The 16895-nt window shown below is 49.9% G+C and overlaps 1 protein-coding gene across 1 annotated transcript in view; it reads left to right on the plus strand.

The window, feature by feature from the left end:
• Positions 1-1026: 1026 nt before the first annotated feature.
• The window catches only part of LOC128723777 (cyclic nucleotide-gated cation channel subunit A), a 41017-nt gene continuing 25148 nt past the window's right edge, over positions 1027-16895 (plus strand). Inside the window, exons 1-2 of the mRNA XM_053817542.1 lie at positions 1027-1124; positions 1196-1574. Coding sequence (XP_053673517.1) covers positions 1027-1124; positions 1196-1574 — 477 coding nt within the window. The remainder of the gene's footprint in view (positions 1125-1195; positions 1575-16895) is intronic.

The raw sequence follows: 16895 nt of genomic DNA on the forward strand, positions 1-16895 counted from the left end.
CTCCCCCCAATGGAGTGCGATCGAAAAGCGGTTTAAGGGAGGCGGATTGCTCCAAGCCCTTAATCTCGTCTGTGCCCTTCATAACGATCGTGCGCAGCGAAACTTCTGGCCGGGGTGGATGATGTCGAGGGCGAAGTGCTTAATAAAGCGATCCGAAGTACCGCCGGCACGTCTCGGACGCGTGAAGCTCGTTATCGAAGGTGTTCCGTTCGGCAATTATCGGTCCATCAGCGTGCTTCATGCTTATGCGTGTTGAGCGTGTGCTGGGACGGGAAACGCGTGTGCTGAAAAATTCCTTCACAGCCAAGGAAAACGAGAAAACGTAAACATTTCCCGTGGTGGAGGAGATTTATTTACAATTTCCCTGTGCCTTTCCTGATGAAGGTAGACTTCCTTCTGTTCGCATATTTTGCTTCCATTTCGCGCTTTTGGTAATGTTTGGGAATGATACAAACTTAAGGACCTACCCATCGTTACAAGCTGTATTGGTATCTCAGACTCAAGGAACCATCTCGGAACCAGTGCTTAGTGCGTGATGGATTTCGTTGGCGCTCTTCCTTTTTCGCTTTTTCTTCGCCGCATTTTCATAGCACACCTTACAGGCGTACACTTCATTTGACTTTTCTCTTCATTTTCCCACAGCCATAACGAGGCCACTAGAGCTTGGAGCCGGGTGTTTCCCGATGATGACAGCGACGACACCAAATTGCCACGGTTGCTGAATCCACACGCCCCTGTTGACAAATTGGAACCCGCATTTCGGCTAGCGACTCACCGCGAAACCTTGACCCAGCTCCCGGGTCTAGCCCGGATGCTGGCGGTGGGCTTTCGGAGGGCTAACTGAACGATACGCGTGCTCGGTGGCGTAGGTGGCCCAACAACCCACCAGTTCTCGCACCGAAGTATCACCGACAGGTCACATTCAAGCGGCCATCTTCGAGCAACCCAGAAAGGTCCCAGAAGCCCCAGCCCGATAAGCGAGCGTTCTCTTGCACACCGGCCCGAAACCCGATGAAATGAGCCGCTATGTGGACCTACATGATGGCAGCGGCCCGAGGTGACCGGGCAATGTCATCGATATCGTCACGTCATCAGAGCAATCGGAATGAGTTTGACTCACCAAGGTAAGCGACGGTTGACGGCCGACGAGCCTGCGGACTTTCAAGACCGTCTGTTTTGTGTCACCGTTTTCCAGCATTTACCACTTTAACCGAGTGCAACGACCACTGTACAACACGACGCACCGAGCGCCCCAGCTGTCCAATGGGCCCGTCAGCATCAGTACGACTCCGTTCGGGAGCAACACCATCTACCAGAGCTACATGCCGCCGACCGCTTCGCTCGACAGCTTCAACAGTGTGGCTACGAACCCGAGCTTTTCGACTGCGGGCGGTACGCCACCGGTCGCAACGACCACCGGAAGTGGCGCTGGGGCTCAGAGCGTGGCCACGCCCGGCGTGGCTTATCCGTTCACGACGCGTAACCGGCCCGAGGTAGCTACGGACTTGCCGGCCACACCGAAGAACAACCATCTCGGGCAGGCTGTGATAGAGAGCGAACGGAGTGACTTTCAGGTGAGTGAGCATAAGAAGTGTCCTTTTCCTGTGTGTGTGTGTATCGGGGGGTTGCGTGGAAATGTGCTTGTTACCGATTTTTCACTCCTCGGCGAAAGGGCTTCTCGGTAACGTGGAATAAAATGGATCAGCTCAGTGAATCGCATCGAGATGGTATATTTATAGCGTAGGTGCGATACGCCAAGCCCTTCGCAAAATTTTCCACACCAAGTGCGTTTCAGATTGACTGATTGACAATCAGAAAGTGTAGAAAGTGTGTATGCAAAACGCAAAAAAGAAGTCATTCATTCGAGCAAAATCAACTTCATTTGACACGACAAATTGACAGCACCATGAATAGGGTGTTGTATGAATCCGTCTCACAAGCCAGTGATGTTTGTGAAGTGAAGTGACACCACCTTTTTTATTCAAATGAACATCTATATCTTGCTATGTGTTTAGCTTTAATGTTATGCACCCCTAATTTGCTTTTTGTTAATGTTTTCCTTGAGAAAGCTGTCAAGGTGCGTCTGTAAATAAAAATGCAATGCTTTTGAGAGTTTAAAGTAGATAAAGGATCATTTTATCAAAGCCTTCTTTTCGCCAAAAGCTCGAGCATAGTTTTAGCTCTCACAAATGTGAATACAGTTTTCGCTATATCGGCATAAAAAAATTCATTATGCTCGTCATAATTTATACTGACCGATAGTAAGCTCGCTGGTGTCGCCAGTAACAACCGTTAACAGTCGATACATCATCTCGCTAACTGCATCGTTTAAGCTTACGTATCGTGCTAAATGCTGTCAATATTTTGCCATTCGATTAATTCGCCACCGATCGGTGCTCACCTTAAGCACGCTCCGTGCGCGCTAAACGACGCGTCCAAGACACCGATTATCGCCGCGTGCGTGAGGCAGAATGAAGGTTTCACAGCTGTTAATGTGAGCCCGTGCCTGCGTGTGACGTGCGTACTGAGTATGTGCCAATGGATCACCTGCAAATCTGCACTTTCGCAGTGGCTCCGCGTATCTTCATTTATTTTTTACCACTTACACCCTGTCGATACAAACAGCTTGTGCCAGAGTGCGTGTTGTGACAGAAATCAGCGAAAGAAAAAGAGAAGCCATTAGGCTGGTTTAATCAACGCTACACGGCCGGTTCCTGCACTTAAACTGCATCGAATGCATCACCGCCAGCGGCCTTGATTCGATTCGGGTGCGACTTCTGATTAGGTTTTGACCGTCGCGTAATTGGCAACCTCACAGCCCCCACTAAGGTTTTCAGTCTACCCCCCCAAAATCGGGGACAGGGTTACGGACACCACCCTCGCGGGGACGTGTTCGGATTTGCAAATCGCAACACCACAAGCGGCGGCACAGAAGGGTGTTAATTTGCAAATGTCATTTGTGGCAGCGCCATGGGCGCGTGTTGGCGGCCCAAGCCGGTTCTCGCCAGATTTCCAGGCAGGGTGGGGATGTAAAAACCCACCCCTTTTGGACGTTGGGGAGGTTGCAATTTATTACCGGAACGAAACAAACAAGAAATCTCGAAAACACTAATTTACACTAATCGCAAATATCAATCGCACAGGCGTCGCGTGGCCGATAAATCGATGCATGATTAATCTGTTATGGAAGCTCCAACGAAGTAGGTCAGCTGGTTTTTTGTTGCAATTTTTTATCCCAGCTCATCTGATTGTGGTCTTTTTTGTGGTCTCCCAAAATCCACCCATTTACGCAACCAACCATTAGAACCGACGAGCGCTAATGATGCGTTATCCATGTATGAATTTCCACCGTATTTTCATGCGCCTGCATTCTTTCATGCTGGAAAATCCGCCAAATCGCTCGAGGGTCATCATACATCGGTTGCATTGCAAATTTGGCTCATGCTTGGGGAATCTCGCAATCTGCATACTCATTATCCAGCGCAGGGTGTCCTTCGGTTGAAGAACATTCCACACACGGCCCTGTACGACCAACCGCACGGAACGCAACCAAGAATCGTACACGTTTTCGTACCCTCGTTTCGACATCAAACGACGACGTTGCGAGTCCTCTCTGGTTCGTTAATTAACAGCATAACGCTTGCTGGACGCGGTTTATTGCAAAGGCCGATGTGTCGTCGCGTTATCAACGACCAAAATGCATAATGAATGCGTACACGCGATGCTGCCGATTGCGCGGTGCATTACGCGACGCCTCGCTGTCGCGCGCGGATATCAACGGCGGAAGGTAACACGAAAAAAGAGATAATAATGAAGCCCCTAACAACCCAGCCAGACGGCCGGTGCGAGTGCTATTTAATGGGCATAAATTACAGCGGCACAAAGCGTAGTAAATTTTGCATCGCCCATCCCTACGATCGTCCTGCGATCATCCTCATGAAGGGGAAGCGAACGAGAGCGAGTAAAAAACACAGCACAAAGCTTCCACTCGTAACTCGCGTGTAATCATCATTTGTGCGGGCTTATGATAATTTTCCACTCAAATTTTTCCCTCCCATGCTTCGTCCTTATTTTCCGGCACACGCACGATCGCACACGTACGTGCACAGGTGTTGACGTAAACGGAAAAAATAATGCCGGCACGCGTTATCCTGTGGGTATTTTGCTGATATATATGGTTTACCTTTCGCTCCTATGAGCTGGTCCGATGATGATCATCACGCATCCGAGGTGAAGCTGTGAACATAAATTTTCGTTATTAATGTTTCACCGATTTCCGATGTGTCATTTTTCCTCTCGCTCTTTCTTTCTCTCGTTCTCTCTTTACGTTGGATCATGATACAACATTGTAGCATATTGAACGCGTTTTCTTCTCTTTTTTTACGGAATAGAGGACCCATTTGTCCCGAAAAGGTGTCTCGTTGCCAGGTAACCTATCAGGGTGCCAATCCGTTGGTTGTAAAATTAAATAAAAATGCTCCACGCATGCCCGTGATGACAGTTATTGATGGGCTATTTTTATGAAGAAGCGTCAGCTCTGCGCTTCGATTATCGTTTTATCACGCATTCGTTAAAATGGGGGCGGCTTTTTTTTCAGCTTCCTGATCGTTCATGCTCGCTTCTTTTCGCATTTATTTCTTTCGCGTTTGCCCGGCCATTATCTAGTTTAAATTGCGTATTTTACAGCCCCATGATGAATGGCGTCTATTCGTTCGTTCGTACGCTGGGATCATAACGTTTATTAATGAAATTCGTCCTAATTGCGCATGCTCGCGTCATCAGCATCATGGTGTGACGGGTGGTGTTTTTTTCGATTCCCATTTTTCACACCCTCGGTTAATGGTGGAAGAAACCGAAGTCAATGAAACACCCCGCGGATGAATGAGTTGTTAAAACCCAAAAAGTGACCGGGCACCCTGCTGCGGTGCGCAAATTTTCCTCCCTAGCGGTGGCATTGTGACGATGGCTGCCGAATGACAGCTGCCACGCACATTGATGGACTCGTTAAGCGCCTGCCGAGGCCGATGAATTATATATTGTTCGAATCCGTCTGGAAAGCGATCGCGCGAGGATGAAAACTTATACCGCTTTTCTTCGCGCTCCTTGAAGCCGATCGGTCAATAAAGGTAGCACGTTTTCGACACTGGGAGATGTTAGCTGAATTTCAATTTGTACGAACATTTTTGTTTTGCAAATTACAAAGCAAATGGCTATTTTATGTTAGCAATACGTGCAAAAAAAGTTCCATCCTGCGTAATCAAAATTTATGGCCATCCTCACTACCCGATGTAAGATGAAAAGCAAACGAATTTATAAACGATTGCACAGCACTCGAAAAGGTACTGTTTCGTGCTCATTGTTTGATGGCGTTGCGCAAGCGTATCCTGTTTGTATTTATTCTGCTGTCAATACGGGTGGAATCCGCTCAAACTGGAAACAATGCAGTTGTTTTCAGCGTGCGAACCAAACAGAACGCAATTGGGCTTACCTTGCCTTAGCAAGCAGCTGAACCCGAAAAAGGAAACAGAGCAAGGAAGCTCCAAAATTGCTGTCGAAACATTCGGTAGATGGTAACGATCGGTTGTTTGCGTATATATGTATAATCAAATACTTCACTCAATTGACAGAGTTTGAACAGCTCTCAATTATAGTGAGGCATTCGAAGTGAAAAATATATTGGAAAAAAGAAAAGGGTAGTATGCAAGCAAAACTTATGAACAAGCCATTCGTTGCTGGAAAAATGGGCATAAAACGGCGTTGACGAATGAACTCAAACAAATGCACTATGATTTTCTAACTTCCCGATTTTTGGGCTAAATTAAGATTGTACAACCTTTCTAAATGGGCTTCCCGATAACGGTTGTACAATCTTAATTTAGAAACGTCACCAATCGTTCCTCCCAGCTACATCTCTTGACTGCTTCATTATGGGTTTAGAGGATTAGGTACTCGTGAACGCCAGCAAACGCCCGTGACGGCATAAATTGGATACGAGCAAATCGCAAACCGTTGTTGATGGGTGCCCGGTTTTCCGGGAAATCCTAGCAAAATGTTGCTTTGCCAACACCGATGCTTTGTTCGTCGCGTTTCCGTTTGCTTTTCCGTCGATGGAATCGTGCTGTTAGCGCCACCCGGATTGATGCTGTATACTGCTCAGGCTCTCGGGGCATCACGTTCGCTTCACAGCGCCTTGTGTAGAACCCCTTTCGGAGCAGCGAACATGCCGTGATTAGAAATGCTCGAAAGTGTTGCGGTAAATTGTGCGCTATTTTCCCCCATCGCCGTGCCGGGCTTGGAATCGGACGATTGATTACCTTTTGGTCAGGGCGCGTAACATGGCACGTTTCAGCTGCGAACATCCCTGCCACGCCGTCCATTATCGGTAGCCTCAGGCTTCGGTGGGATTCGGTTTTGTATGAGCATTCCCACGCACCGCCTGGCAGGATAGCGGGAGCCAACGGCGGCAAGGACAACGATTTCAATTAGCGCGCCATCGGCAGTTTCATTCATCATATTGTTGTGGCTTCACGCCTCTACACTCGCCTGTGTACCGCCTTCGTATGGGACATCTGGAACAGCCGCTAAACAGTCGATGGTGCGCTTCGGGTGATTCGGTGCGAACATCACAATCGATCAACCAGGACATCAGCGATCGTGTCCGGTGCAATTAGAGGCCTCCGGGGAAGGAGCGTGAAGCTTATGTTCATGCTTGTCTATTTCTTTACCGTATTTATTTACCATTCTATTGTAAACAAGCACAAACGGCGTACACCTGGCGTTCTCAATTAGCCGCAATTACTCAGCGTTATTTACAATTCATTTAAGCCCATTTAACTCCCATCTTTGTGCGTCAGATAAAAGGATGTTCTTGACAAGCGCTGCTTGGCTTCAAGTTCACGTAAAGCCTTCTCGTCCTCAAACGAACCCATCAATCGCATTTGTCTGCTTGTATGCACTCGTATGCACTTATCTAAAACATTGCCTCGTCTGTGTCCTGTATGCCGACAAACCCCCTTTTCCCAGGATTAATTAAAAACCTATTTAAACCCCCAGCAAGCAAACATCGCACCATCACCGTGCGGTTGATACAAAGGCGGCATAATTTTGAGCCCATAACTTTCACACGCGCCCGCACCAACAGACATCTTCACAGACTCGCACAGACATCTAGGATTACGTGGAGCTAACCCAAAGGGTCGGAAGGTTGCGTTTTCCACTCCCATTCAACGAAGGAGGCAAAGGTCGAGCCAACTGTCAGAGCCTGCTTGGTTCTTACCCTTTAGCTTCTCTAGCCACGCTTCGGATGCAGTTTACCCTTGCCGTAAGGCGGTTACCGGTCGAGGAATTCCTTCTCCCAGCGCCAGTCAGCTGTCAAGGGTATTTATGGGAAGGGGTCACTGCGTGGTTGGCCCTCTAGAGCCGCTCAGTGCCCATTTTAATACCGACGGCTCTCGGCCTCGACGTGCAGGCTGGCTTACGTGCTTTTGAGTGACATATTCTAATGCTAATGATGGAAACTGCACGCCGACTAGCGTTGTGTACCACTCTAATCAGTGAAGAGCCTTTAGTAAGTGGCTGCTATCAACGCTTCATTCACGTGCGGCTGGAATGAACCCTCGCGTGTTATCGTACGCCAAACCAGCACGAGCTTGGTTGGGTGCTAATTAAGATATTCTCAGCGGCTCACGGTGGCCACGGGTGAAAAGGCAATAAATTTTGAATGAAATTCTAAGCAAACTCAAATCTCAACCCGCTCTGTTATCATGCCGTGAAAAGAAAACACCACCCGTGCAAGGCCCGTCAATGTGCATCTGCAAATCCGCAGTCTTGTCGAAAACGGTGCAAGAAAACAAACAAAACCACCTCGCGGATGATGTGAAAGGTCATAAATTTTACCACCCACCAGCCCACACCAAGCGGTGTCATTCGTCAGACGATGAATTATCACTTCCCGTTGTGGCAAGTGCGCGGAAGATAATTTCGCACTCCACCATCGCCAAACATCGGTTCTACGAGCTCCGTTTTCCTGAGTCGGCAAGAAGCCACCACCACCAGCAATGGTTGGTTCCGGTTTCTTTCCAGGAAGCGTACCATTCACTCACCACCCGAGTTCGACAGCACCACCCACAATGCCGCGATCGCGAGCTGCACGGAGCGGTAACGGTTGATCCTTTCTGATGAAGATTAATGTTGCGTTGTTTGCGTTCGATTTGGCACACACCACGAGAGGACCCGGCGCCGGGTGCAGTGAACTTTCCACCCATCCCACCGAAATGGGGTGGTGAATGAGGCGAAATCATCACCTCGTCGGCGCCTCGTCCTTTGTGGTGGTCCTTCCGAGTGGCGTGTGAGGATAATTCTTCCGCAAACAGCCCGAACTGAACGGAACTGACGACGGGTTTTGCCACGAAAACTGACCGCACTTGGGGGAGGGCTTTTTCCCAGCTTTCGCATCCGGGCCAGCCAAGGCTCGGGTCCGGGCCCCGGAAAATAGCACCCCGAAAAATCAATCGATTCCGATACGTCCTCTCGAGCATTAATTGTGTGGTCTGGGCAAGCAAATACGAGCCAAAGTCCTTGGCTTAGTTCGAGTGGGGAGGATTTTTTTCCCTTTCTCTGTCTCTCTCGCTCTCTCCCGGAAGGACCTTCTCGCCAAAATGCGAAACCAAACGCAATTCGACCACTCCAATCGACCCCGTAACGTTCCGCTTGAGCCCGCCCAGCTGACCGTGTGCGTGGGAGAACGTGTGTGTGTGTGTGTCTGATTCCGTCTGTGAATGCCACCTCGCTTTCCTTCTGCCGATTGTGGCCATTTGTGGTAAATAAAGTCGATCCCGAATGCCGCCGGGGCCGGTTTTCCGCAACGGGACATTGATTTTTCGGGCGCCAATGTGGCGCTCTCTTTTTCGCTGCGCCACCCCCAGGGCTGGGTGGGTGGGGCTGAATGGGGTTGACTTTTCCGCCCAACATTGTCCGAGCTGATTGACAACAGCTTGATGGTTGCGGCTTTTTGGATGATGAATTCCGCCGTCCGCAGGCACTGGGCGGTTCGGGATACTTTTTGCATTCCTTTTTGGTGCGTCTCGGACGTCTAGCGGTTTTGTTTGTGGTCACGTGCGTGGGTGTGCGGCTAGACCGAGGCAAACTGTCAGTTCCACGGTGCTCTCGGTAGTGATTTAAAGTAAAAATATTCATCCGGTTTTTGCACATTCGAGTACCGTACAAAAAACTCGCAAGATTTTTGTATCTTTATCCATTCTCACGCTATTTAAACATTAGCAAACCACTCCATGCGCTTGTCAGGTCGTCTCTAATCACGTTTTTAATACCGCCCCCGAATGTCGTGCCATCACGCTTGCTTCCTTGTCTCCAGAATGCAGAGAAAAATTGCATTCTGCTGAAACTCGAACCCAAACCCGGCTGAACGGTGCTTGCACTCAGTAATGCTACTTTATCCCGGCCACTGGCACTGATCTTTTGTTTGACATGCTCTCGACGGAACCGGGACAAATGCTGCCTGGCATTGTTCCGTGGCCGGGAGCTTGAAATTCGAGAAGAAAATTCCACCCTAGGGAGCCACCATTCGGTCAGGACCACACGGCCGGGTCAACTTTACCGTCCAGCAGCCGCCCCGGTGCAAGCCTGGGCTGGGTAAAAGTTTTTCTCCACTGTCACTGTCCATTTTGTCGTGTCCGTCGGGCAGCTCCTGGATGCTGGCTCGAAGCAGAACCGGCTCGATGTGCAATGAAGCTCAAACGGGGAAATAGCGTGTGTGTGTGTGTGAGGTGGAGAGAAGGAAAAACCCTCTACCGATTACGATGGAACTCGCCATGAATGGACGGGAAAGATTTTGCAAAGAAAGGAAGCATAAAATATGGCGTCCCAACGTCCGCCGAATCATGCCGTGGCCGATGCGCCAGGACACCATTGGAACAAGCACATACACACACACTCATACACACCCTGAGTAGCCACCCGGTGGACCGTAATCGTAAATCATTTCAAATTTAACCGTTTCAAACAGATCCGTGTCTCACCCGCCATACTCCTTAGTGCTTTTAAAATGATTTCGCTTTAAAAGAGCTGTTTTGTTCGCGGGAAAAACTTCGCTGGAACGCGCTCCGAGATCGTGAGACTTCGGGAGAAATTATAAAAGCTGTCACCTTTGATCGTGCTCTCGCATTGCCGTTCTTTCGAGCGCTTTAACGCGCTTTTACTAGACAAAAAAGAGCTTCAGTGCTGGAGGCAAAAACCCAGGTTCGTTGGCAGACGCCCGCGAGATCAATTCCGGCATCATCCCGCCTTGTTTACCAGCAGTAAAGATGTCAACCAACATCCCGGTTACCGGCCCACTCGCCGAGTGTTTCTGCTCACTGCAGCTTGAGCCGCTGGAAGAACAAAAGCAAAACACTACCCTGCGAAAGCCTTCTAATCCAGCGTAATAGTGCTGCGGTGAGGCGAGAGATCTGCGACTGGTGCCAACGTCTGCCATCGGAATCGGTGCCAAACCGATTCGAGCGCCATAAAAGTGGCGCTGTGTGGCTTTTGGTGGTGGGGATGCACGCGAAAGGAGCGCTTAAAATTATGACAGCTTCGGGTCGGGGTTGAGTTGCTAACGGTTATTACGGTTCCGCCCGGCCATTAGCTTCCTGAGGCTGGAGAGATTTACTTCGAGCGTGCTTGTCTTCGTAACGCCGCAAGGGTGAGTGTGGTGCCAAGGGTGATAAATTCTTGGCGCAATATCTCGATTTGTTTGAGAACTCGACAAAACAGCCCCATTCCGAGGTTGTACGGTATCAATTCTGATCGAGAAACATCAGGTTTTCATATGCAAACTAGACGCGCATGCCAATTATCTTCTTATATTTTCCGAGAAAGCTTTCGAGAACTGTTCAATCATTGATCGGATTCCTCGTTCAATTTAGTCCCCCGTTTTAGTGGGCTTCGATTCTGTTCACACAAAAACCGATCAAAACCCACTTCCCGGAGCTCGCTTGACGTATCGTGCAAAAATTCTCCGATTTTTAATTAATAAAACCAAACACGCTCGCTAATGCTCTCAAGAAGCCTGCCAACGTACGGGGAAACTTTTCCCATCGCTCGGCACCCGACCCGTTCCATGGCCTACCTTGCAGATGCCGAACCGCACCGAAAGTCGGCTCCTATGACCTAGGAAAGTTTACTTATTTTTTGCACTCACTACCCTCCAAGAGCCGTGCATATTCCCATGGCAACCGCAACCGAAAACCTAAAACTTCTCCATTCAATTAGAACTTTTTCCTTCCCTGTAAGAGCGCTCCCATGGCACGAGCTTTGATATGGGTGACTATGGGCGGCCAGCGCCCGGGAAGCGAGAACAAGAAAAAAGCTCTCCCACAAATCCTTGCCACTCGGTGCGGCCCGTTGAGAACACCCGGTCGACCGTACAGTGGGGTCACATTTTATTCAAATGGTGCCACGGGAGCGCGATGCCATTTCGGTATCTCGTTATCCGCACGAGACAGATCGCTGCATACGGTGATTGCACGCTCGTGTACGGCTTGCCTCGCATTGTTTCAGGATAACGAAGCGTCGCAGCGTTCGAGGCAACCGACGAGGTCACGCTGGGCGGAGAAAGTTCCAAAGGGAAAACTGTAATTCCATAGCGATGGATGCAAAAGCGAACGTATGACGGCCTGGTGATATAAATCCGTCCTGTTCGTTTGGCGGCACACGTGCAAGATAAGCGGTCAGCTTGCTTTAATCTCTTACAATTAGCTGGAATTCTCAATTCCTTTGCAGTTATTGATAACGGTGAGCTGAATTTTCCGTGAAAACAGATGTACCGTTTATTTAAATGTTTTTTAAGCTTAACTCCATCCAATACTTATTCTCCGAATGCGAATGCGCGAATTGTTTTCAGGAGTCAGGGCGTATGTTTTATCTAAGTTGGTTGAAAACATAAATGCTCAGCCTTGATTGAAACATTCTACAATCCCGAATGGTTTGAAATATGGTGCACATGCCATCCTTAATCAAAGCCCCGATTATGCCCGTCTTCAAGCCTGCCAGCTCTTGGCGTGTTTCGTTTTAAGCGTCTTTTTCTTTCCTAACCCAAAACATGCGATGTTCCAGTTCCAGGAGCCCGCAATGCCCCGTGATACGGGAGAATAATTTTGATCCCATCCCGACGGCAAAACGGGTGCCATTTTTCAATTTCAATCACTTTGCCCGTTCGTTTTTTCCTCGCGCGATAGTCCGCGTGCTTTTAAGCTGAGCGTTTTCGTGTGCGCTTGTTTTGTGTTTCTCGTGGCCAATTTTTGAATGTGAGTGGAAAAGTTTGGCCTTTACACTATCGCACCCAGCAGCCGGAGTCATCGTGCGTCCTGTCTCGGGAAGGGAAACAGCTCACAAGAAGGCTGGGAAAATAAATTTATATCGAAGAAAAGTGCTGGACGAGCGGCCAAGTGGCGCATAACGTTCCGATTCCAGCACTCCTTGCGTCATCCGACCCACGACCGGGGGAGTTAAACCATGGCGGCAAATGTTTTGTTATCCTTCGCTCGTGCCCCTTCCACACACACTCTCTCTCTCTCTCTCTCTCTATCTTGGTCACGCAAGGATATTTGCGCCGGATAAGGGTAGCGAACGGTGGCATGGAAACAAAACGGGTGCTGCCACGCGGGTTTTGTCATTTCTGGTCCGTTTCCCTTCGGTGGCGCTGTTGTTTTTTACATCCCAGCCGACACAAGCTGATGTAAGCGCACGTCCACAAACACACACACACACACACACGTTCACAGGATATCCCGGCACACCCGGAATGCCAGTGTCAAGGCAACGGCTTTATTTGCATACGACGATCCCGGGGCACACCGCGTGAGACGGACGCACATTATTTCCATAATAATCGATGAGCACATTTTTCAGCTTCACGCGTAATAGGATTTTTCCGGGCGAAAGCTTCGCCTTTCGTTGGGGCCATTTTTTCTCGGCCTGGTCGCTCATTTTTCTCCCGCTTTCGTAGCCCGACCGGTCGGTGATCCGTCGCTTGTGTGTGGAAGCTCGCCCGTGTCTGGTGGGTTGGTGGGAGTGAGCATACATCCCCAGACGGTGGGCGTTATGTTGTTGGGTGGGACTGGCGAAAAAAAAGGCCACTCAAAGCATGAATGCTTACGCACCGAAAATGCCAGACAGCGCTTCTGGTGGGGTGTTTAGTGAATCTCGACCCGCCCGGCTGGCGGATGATTTAATCGGAAGTGATTCTCGCAGATGTGATGCGTTGTTTGTTTGTTTATTTAATAAACAACGTTGAAAACACAACAAAATTGCCTATAAATTTTCTTGCAAATCTACATGTGGCTTTATACGGGTTAAAACGTGCGCTTTACGAATTATGCAGGAATTCTTTCCGTCAGATGGCTGCGGAATCGTGCTCATCTTTTAATATGTCAATGCCTACTTAATGCTTCTATCCTTGATTGGGCTCCTTGGATGCTGAATAGTATCACTCACTAAGCACTAGTGCTATAAAATTTTATGTTCTATTGTAGCACGATTTATCGATGTGTTCGCTTGCAGGGGCAATACACCAACCGAGTCTTGCGCTCTCGTGCCGGTTGTAAGCGCACATGCGACCCCATATACGGGCATATGCTACCGATCCGAGCTGGAAACATAAACTCCCACCACAAGGTAACACTGCGCGAGTCCGAAGTCTATCAAAATCAGACCCCCGAGATGGCCGCTACCGACCGGTTTTGCGCGTGTGAGCCGCATTCGCAATCAGTGCAGCAATTCGCCATTTATTTCTACGATGCTTACTGCAACCATGACGCGCACTGGCACAACGGCCGGTCTACACGAGGTCAAGTTTACCGATGAGTGTTCACGACATAGCTGAACGTTTCCTTCGATGCCACACACTGCGGCAACGCGGTCAGTTTAGGTGTTCGAACGTGATGAATTTATCGCCCCCTGGACGTCGAACCGTACGTCGAAACGCCCGGAAGGTCGCGTCGTTCTGACCGAAAGGTAAACACTGGCACCAAGGCGTGCCCGAAACGCGATCGAGCCCCAGGTTCAGGGCTCCGTGAACTTTGACCAAACGCCAGACCCAGCGGCAGACGTGCCGTTGCGAGCAAAAGTGAAACCCAACCACGCAAGGTCCTTGAGCCCGTGTCGAGAACGCTGTAATTGAACGGTCGTTCTCGGAGGCGAACCCACAGAAAACAAAACAAACCGCCCGTCGGCCGCCCGAACCCGAGTGGAAGATAATTAACTTCCGGTCCATCTTTTAGGCATCCTTTTTCCGATCCCACCGTTTGGCTAACAATGCTGCTCAGCTAGGGTGGTGGAAAATGGCGCCCGAGTAGGTCGTCATGTTCGCGTTGCCACGGAGACAGTCCTTCGGTTGCTGGTTGAACTTAGCCCACTTAGATCGGACGGGTTCAACGGGACGGGTAGCTAAGAGGTAGTGCAAGGGTCACCCGGCAAAAGAGAGAGCTTGAGCAGGACAATGGCCATCGTTCGGACTCGTTCTAATGCCATCGTTGAAGTCGTTCACGTTTAATTACTCTCCCCCACAGACTGGTAGCTGTGTTTGTTCACTCGCCCCCACGCTGCGTCCGGCAGCAGTGCAGGAAGGCTAGGGGAAGGGGAACGGGGCGTGGGCTGACGGACACGTCTTCTTCACCTCCCCCCATTTGGGTGGGGCCACCCCTGGGCGTCGATGTCTGCGTGCCATTAAATGGACTGGACGACGATTATTAATGGTAGCTCAAAATTGTCGCCGCTAAGCGAAGGAGCGCGACTCCCTCGACCGAGCTGAGTGGAATGTGTAAGCAATAAGCTCGAGCTCGGGCGTAATTATGAGCAACGTCCGAAAGCTCTTATTTTATGGATCATTTCGATTGAATTAATTAATAAGTTGCCTAATACTGGGGAAGCTGGTTGAAACGAGCTGGAGAAGAAGTGATGTGCCATCGACTGTTTTTGACCGATGCCGTTGGTAAAGTTTTCGGAGGTACAAAACCGCTAACGGGTATTGGAAAAACTCAATTTTCCAGTATCAAAATGGCTGGTATCGGCATTTCAATCGAACGTTCTTCATGCAGCTCACCATAAACAACACAACAGGGCTGCAGCAACAACGGATGATGATTGAACTGTAAGTTCCATTACACCACTTCAATGGTAGCATGTCCTTCCAGCCACCCGATTGGGTAACCCCAATTCAAAAGGACACTCATTTCACGCCTGCATGTATGGAAAACCTTTCCCCCCTGGGGAGACTTCCCGGGTTGTCGCTGTCAAAACAGCCAATTGCGATAAAAACACCCGCCGCACGGCATTAATTGGATTCCATAAATTAATTATCCACCCCACCGATTGTCACGCGGTAGTGTGCGTCGGTTGCATTTGCACCAACACACGGCTGCACCCGGAGCGACCGGTTCACCCAGACCGAAATGTTCCCCCCCCGAGTGATGGCAGAAAGCAACCGCCATCTAATAACGCACCCCGCCGTCCGAGTTTCTCTCGCCCGTCCGTACGGGTTGTGTTAATTTTTATTACAACTTACTTACTTTCCAACCACCATCGTCGTTCGTGAGGGAACAGCGAACATCATCGCGCTTCTACCGCCTGTACGGGGGTCTTTGTGAGGATTCTCGGAAGTGAAGGAACCAAGTGAAAAGGAGACACAAAAGGCGTTCTTTCGGTCGCCGAAACGGAACGGAAACTCCTACGCGTCGTTTCGTCGGTGAACTCTTAAAAGTCGCGCGAGGGCTTCCGAAAGTCACGCGCCTTCGATTGCCATTCAATTATTTTGGAGCTGTGTAGGGGTGAGTGCAAACCCCAGGGGGTGGGTGCCTGTTAGAGCTAAGGGTGGAGGCATTTCCGATCGGTTTCGATGTTTCATCCCCTGCCGAGTTTGCGTCACCCACCCACCGGTTGTTGTGACTTCCTTTCCCGCCAATGTTTCACCACTCCAGGAAGGACACTAAGGATGGTTGGAAGGGGGTGTTGAGTGGAAGGAAAAAAGGAGAATCGGAGCCCCTTGAGCGGGAGGGACCAATAATTTCTTCTTCTATTCTTCGGTCCTCTTCTGCTGAGCGGAACTACGACGTTTTACCAATACAACCCCACCAGGCACCTGTTCGAGCGAGCGCGCGCGCGAATAACAACGCACTTAACGATCGGAACGGTCCTGTCTCTCCACCCGTGGACCACCCACCCCCACAAGGGCACCCACGCTAGTAGAGAGGGAGAATCGGGGCCTGATCGGCAGAAGAAGACGCTACCCAAAGGCTTGTCGTCGTCGAAAACGACGACGACGACGACGACGACCACCACCATCGACCACGACCACGTCCACGAGGAAGATTATTTGCTTAAACACCGCACCACCCCACGAGACGGGGGTTGGCCACCCCATATACCCCATAACATCGTCCTTCCCGCGGAGGAACCCCACGTGCTCGCGTTTGGGGTGACGATTGCGTGCCCAAGCCGCGGGGAATGCAATTCATTAGTTTCACTTTCGGCGTGCACTCGAATGGATCATCTGCGCCGTACCAGGCGTTGGATTCCGGTTTATTCGGCGAATTCGGCGAAGAGTCCTGTTCACGGGAGCCTAGTAGGGCGAGTTTAAAGTGCTTGGTGCGTGGATTGAACGTCCAGTGGGTGCAACAACGCACCGCAGTAGGCGTTGGAATCCAGTGACGTGGGGCATTTTGGTTTGAAATATTTCTCATGCCGTCGTGATGTGGCTTTCGGATTGTGTTGCGGGAAGTGATGCCGTTTGCAGCTAAACTTCGGTTTTAATAAAAGGTTCAATTTATATTTCTCGAAGTGAAACAAAAAAAAAGAAAAGGCAAGTGAAGTGGAATTAGTTTCGTTCCGAAACGAAACGA

This window comes from Anopheles nili, chromosome 3, assembly GCF_943737925.1.
Source record: "Anopheles nili chromosome 3, idAnoNiliSN_F5_01, whole genome shotgun sequence".
In the NCBI taxonomy this organism is placed as follows: domain Eukaryota; kingdom Metazoa; phylum Arthropoda; class Insecta; order Diptera; family Culicidae; genus Anopheles; species Anopheles nili.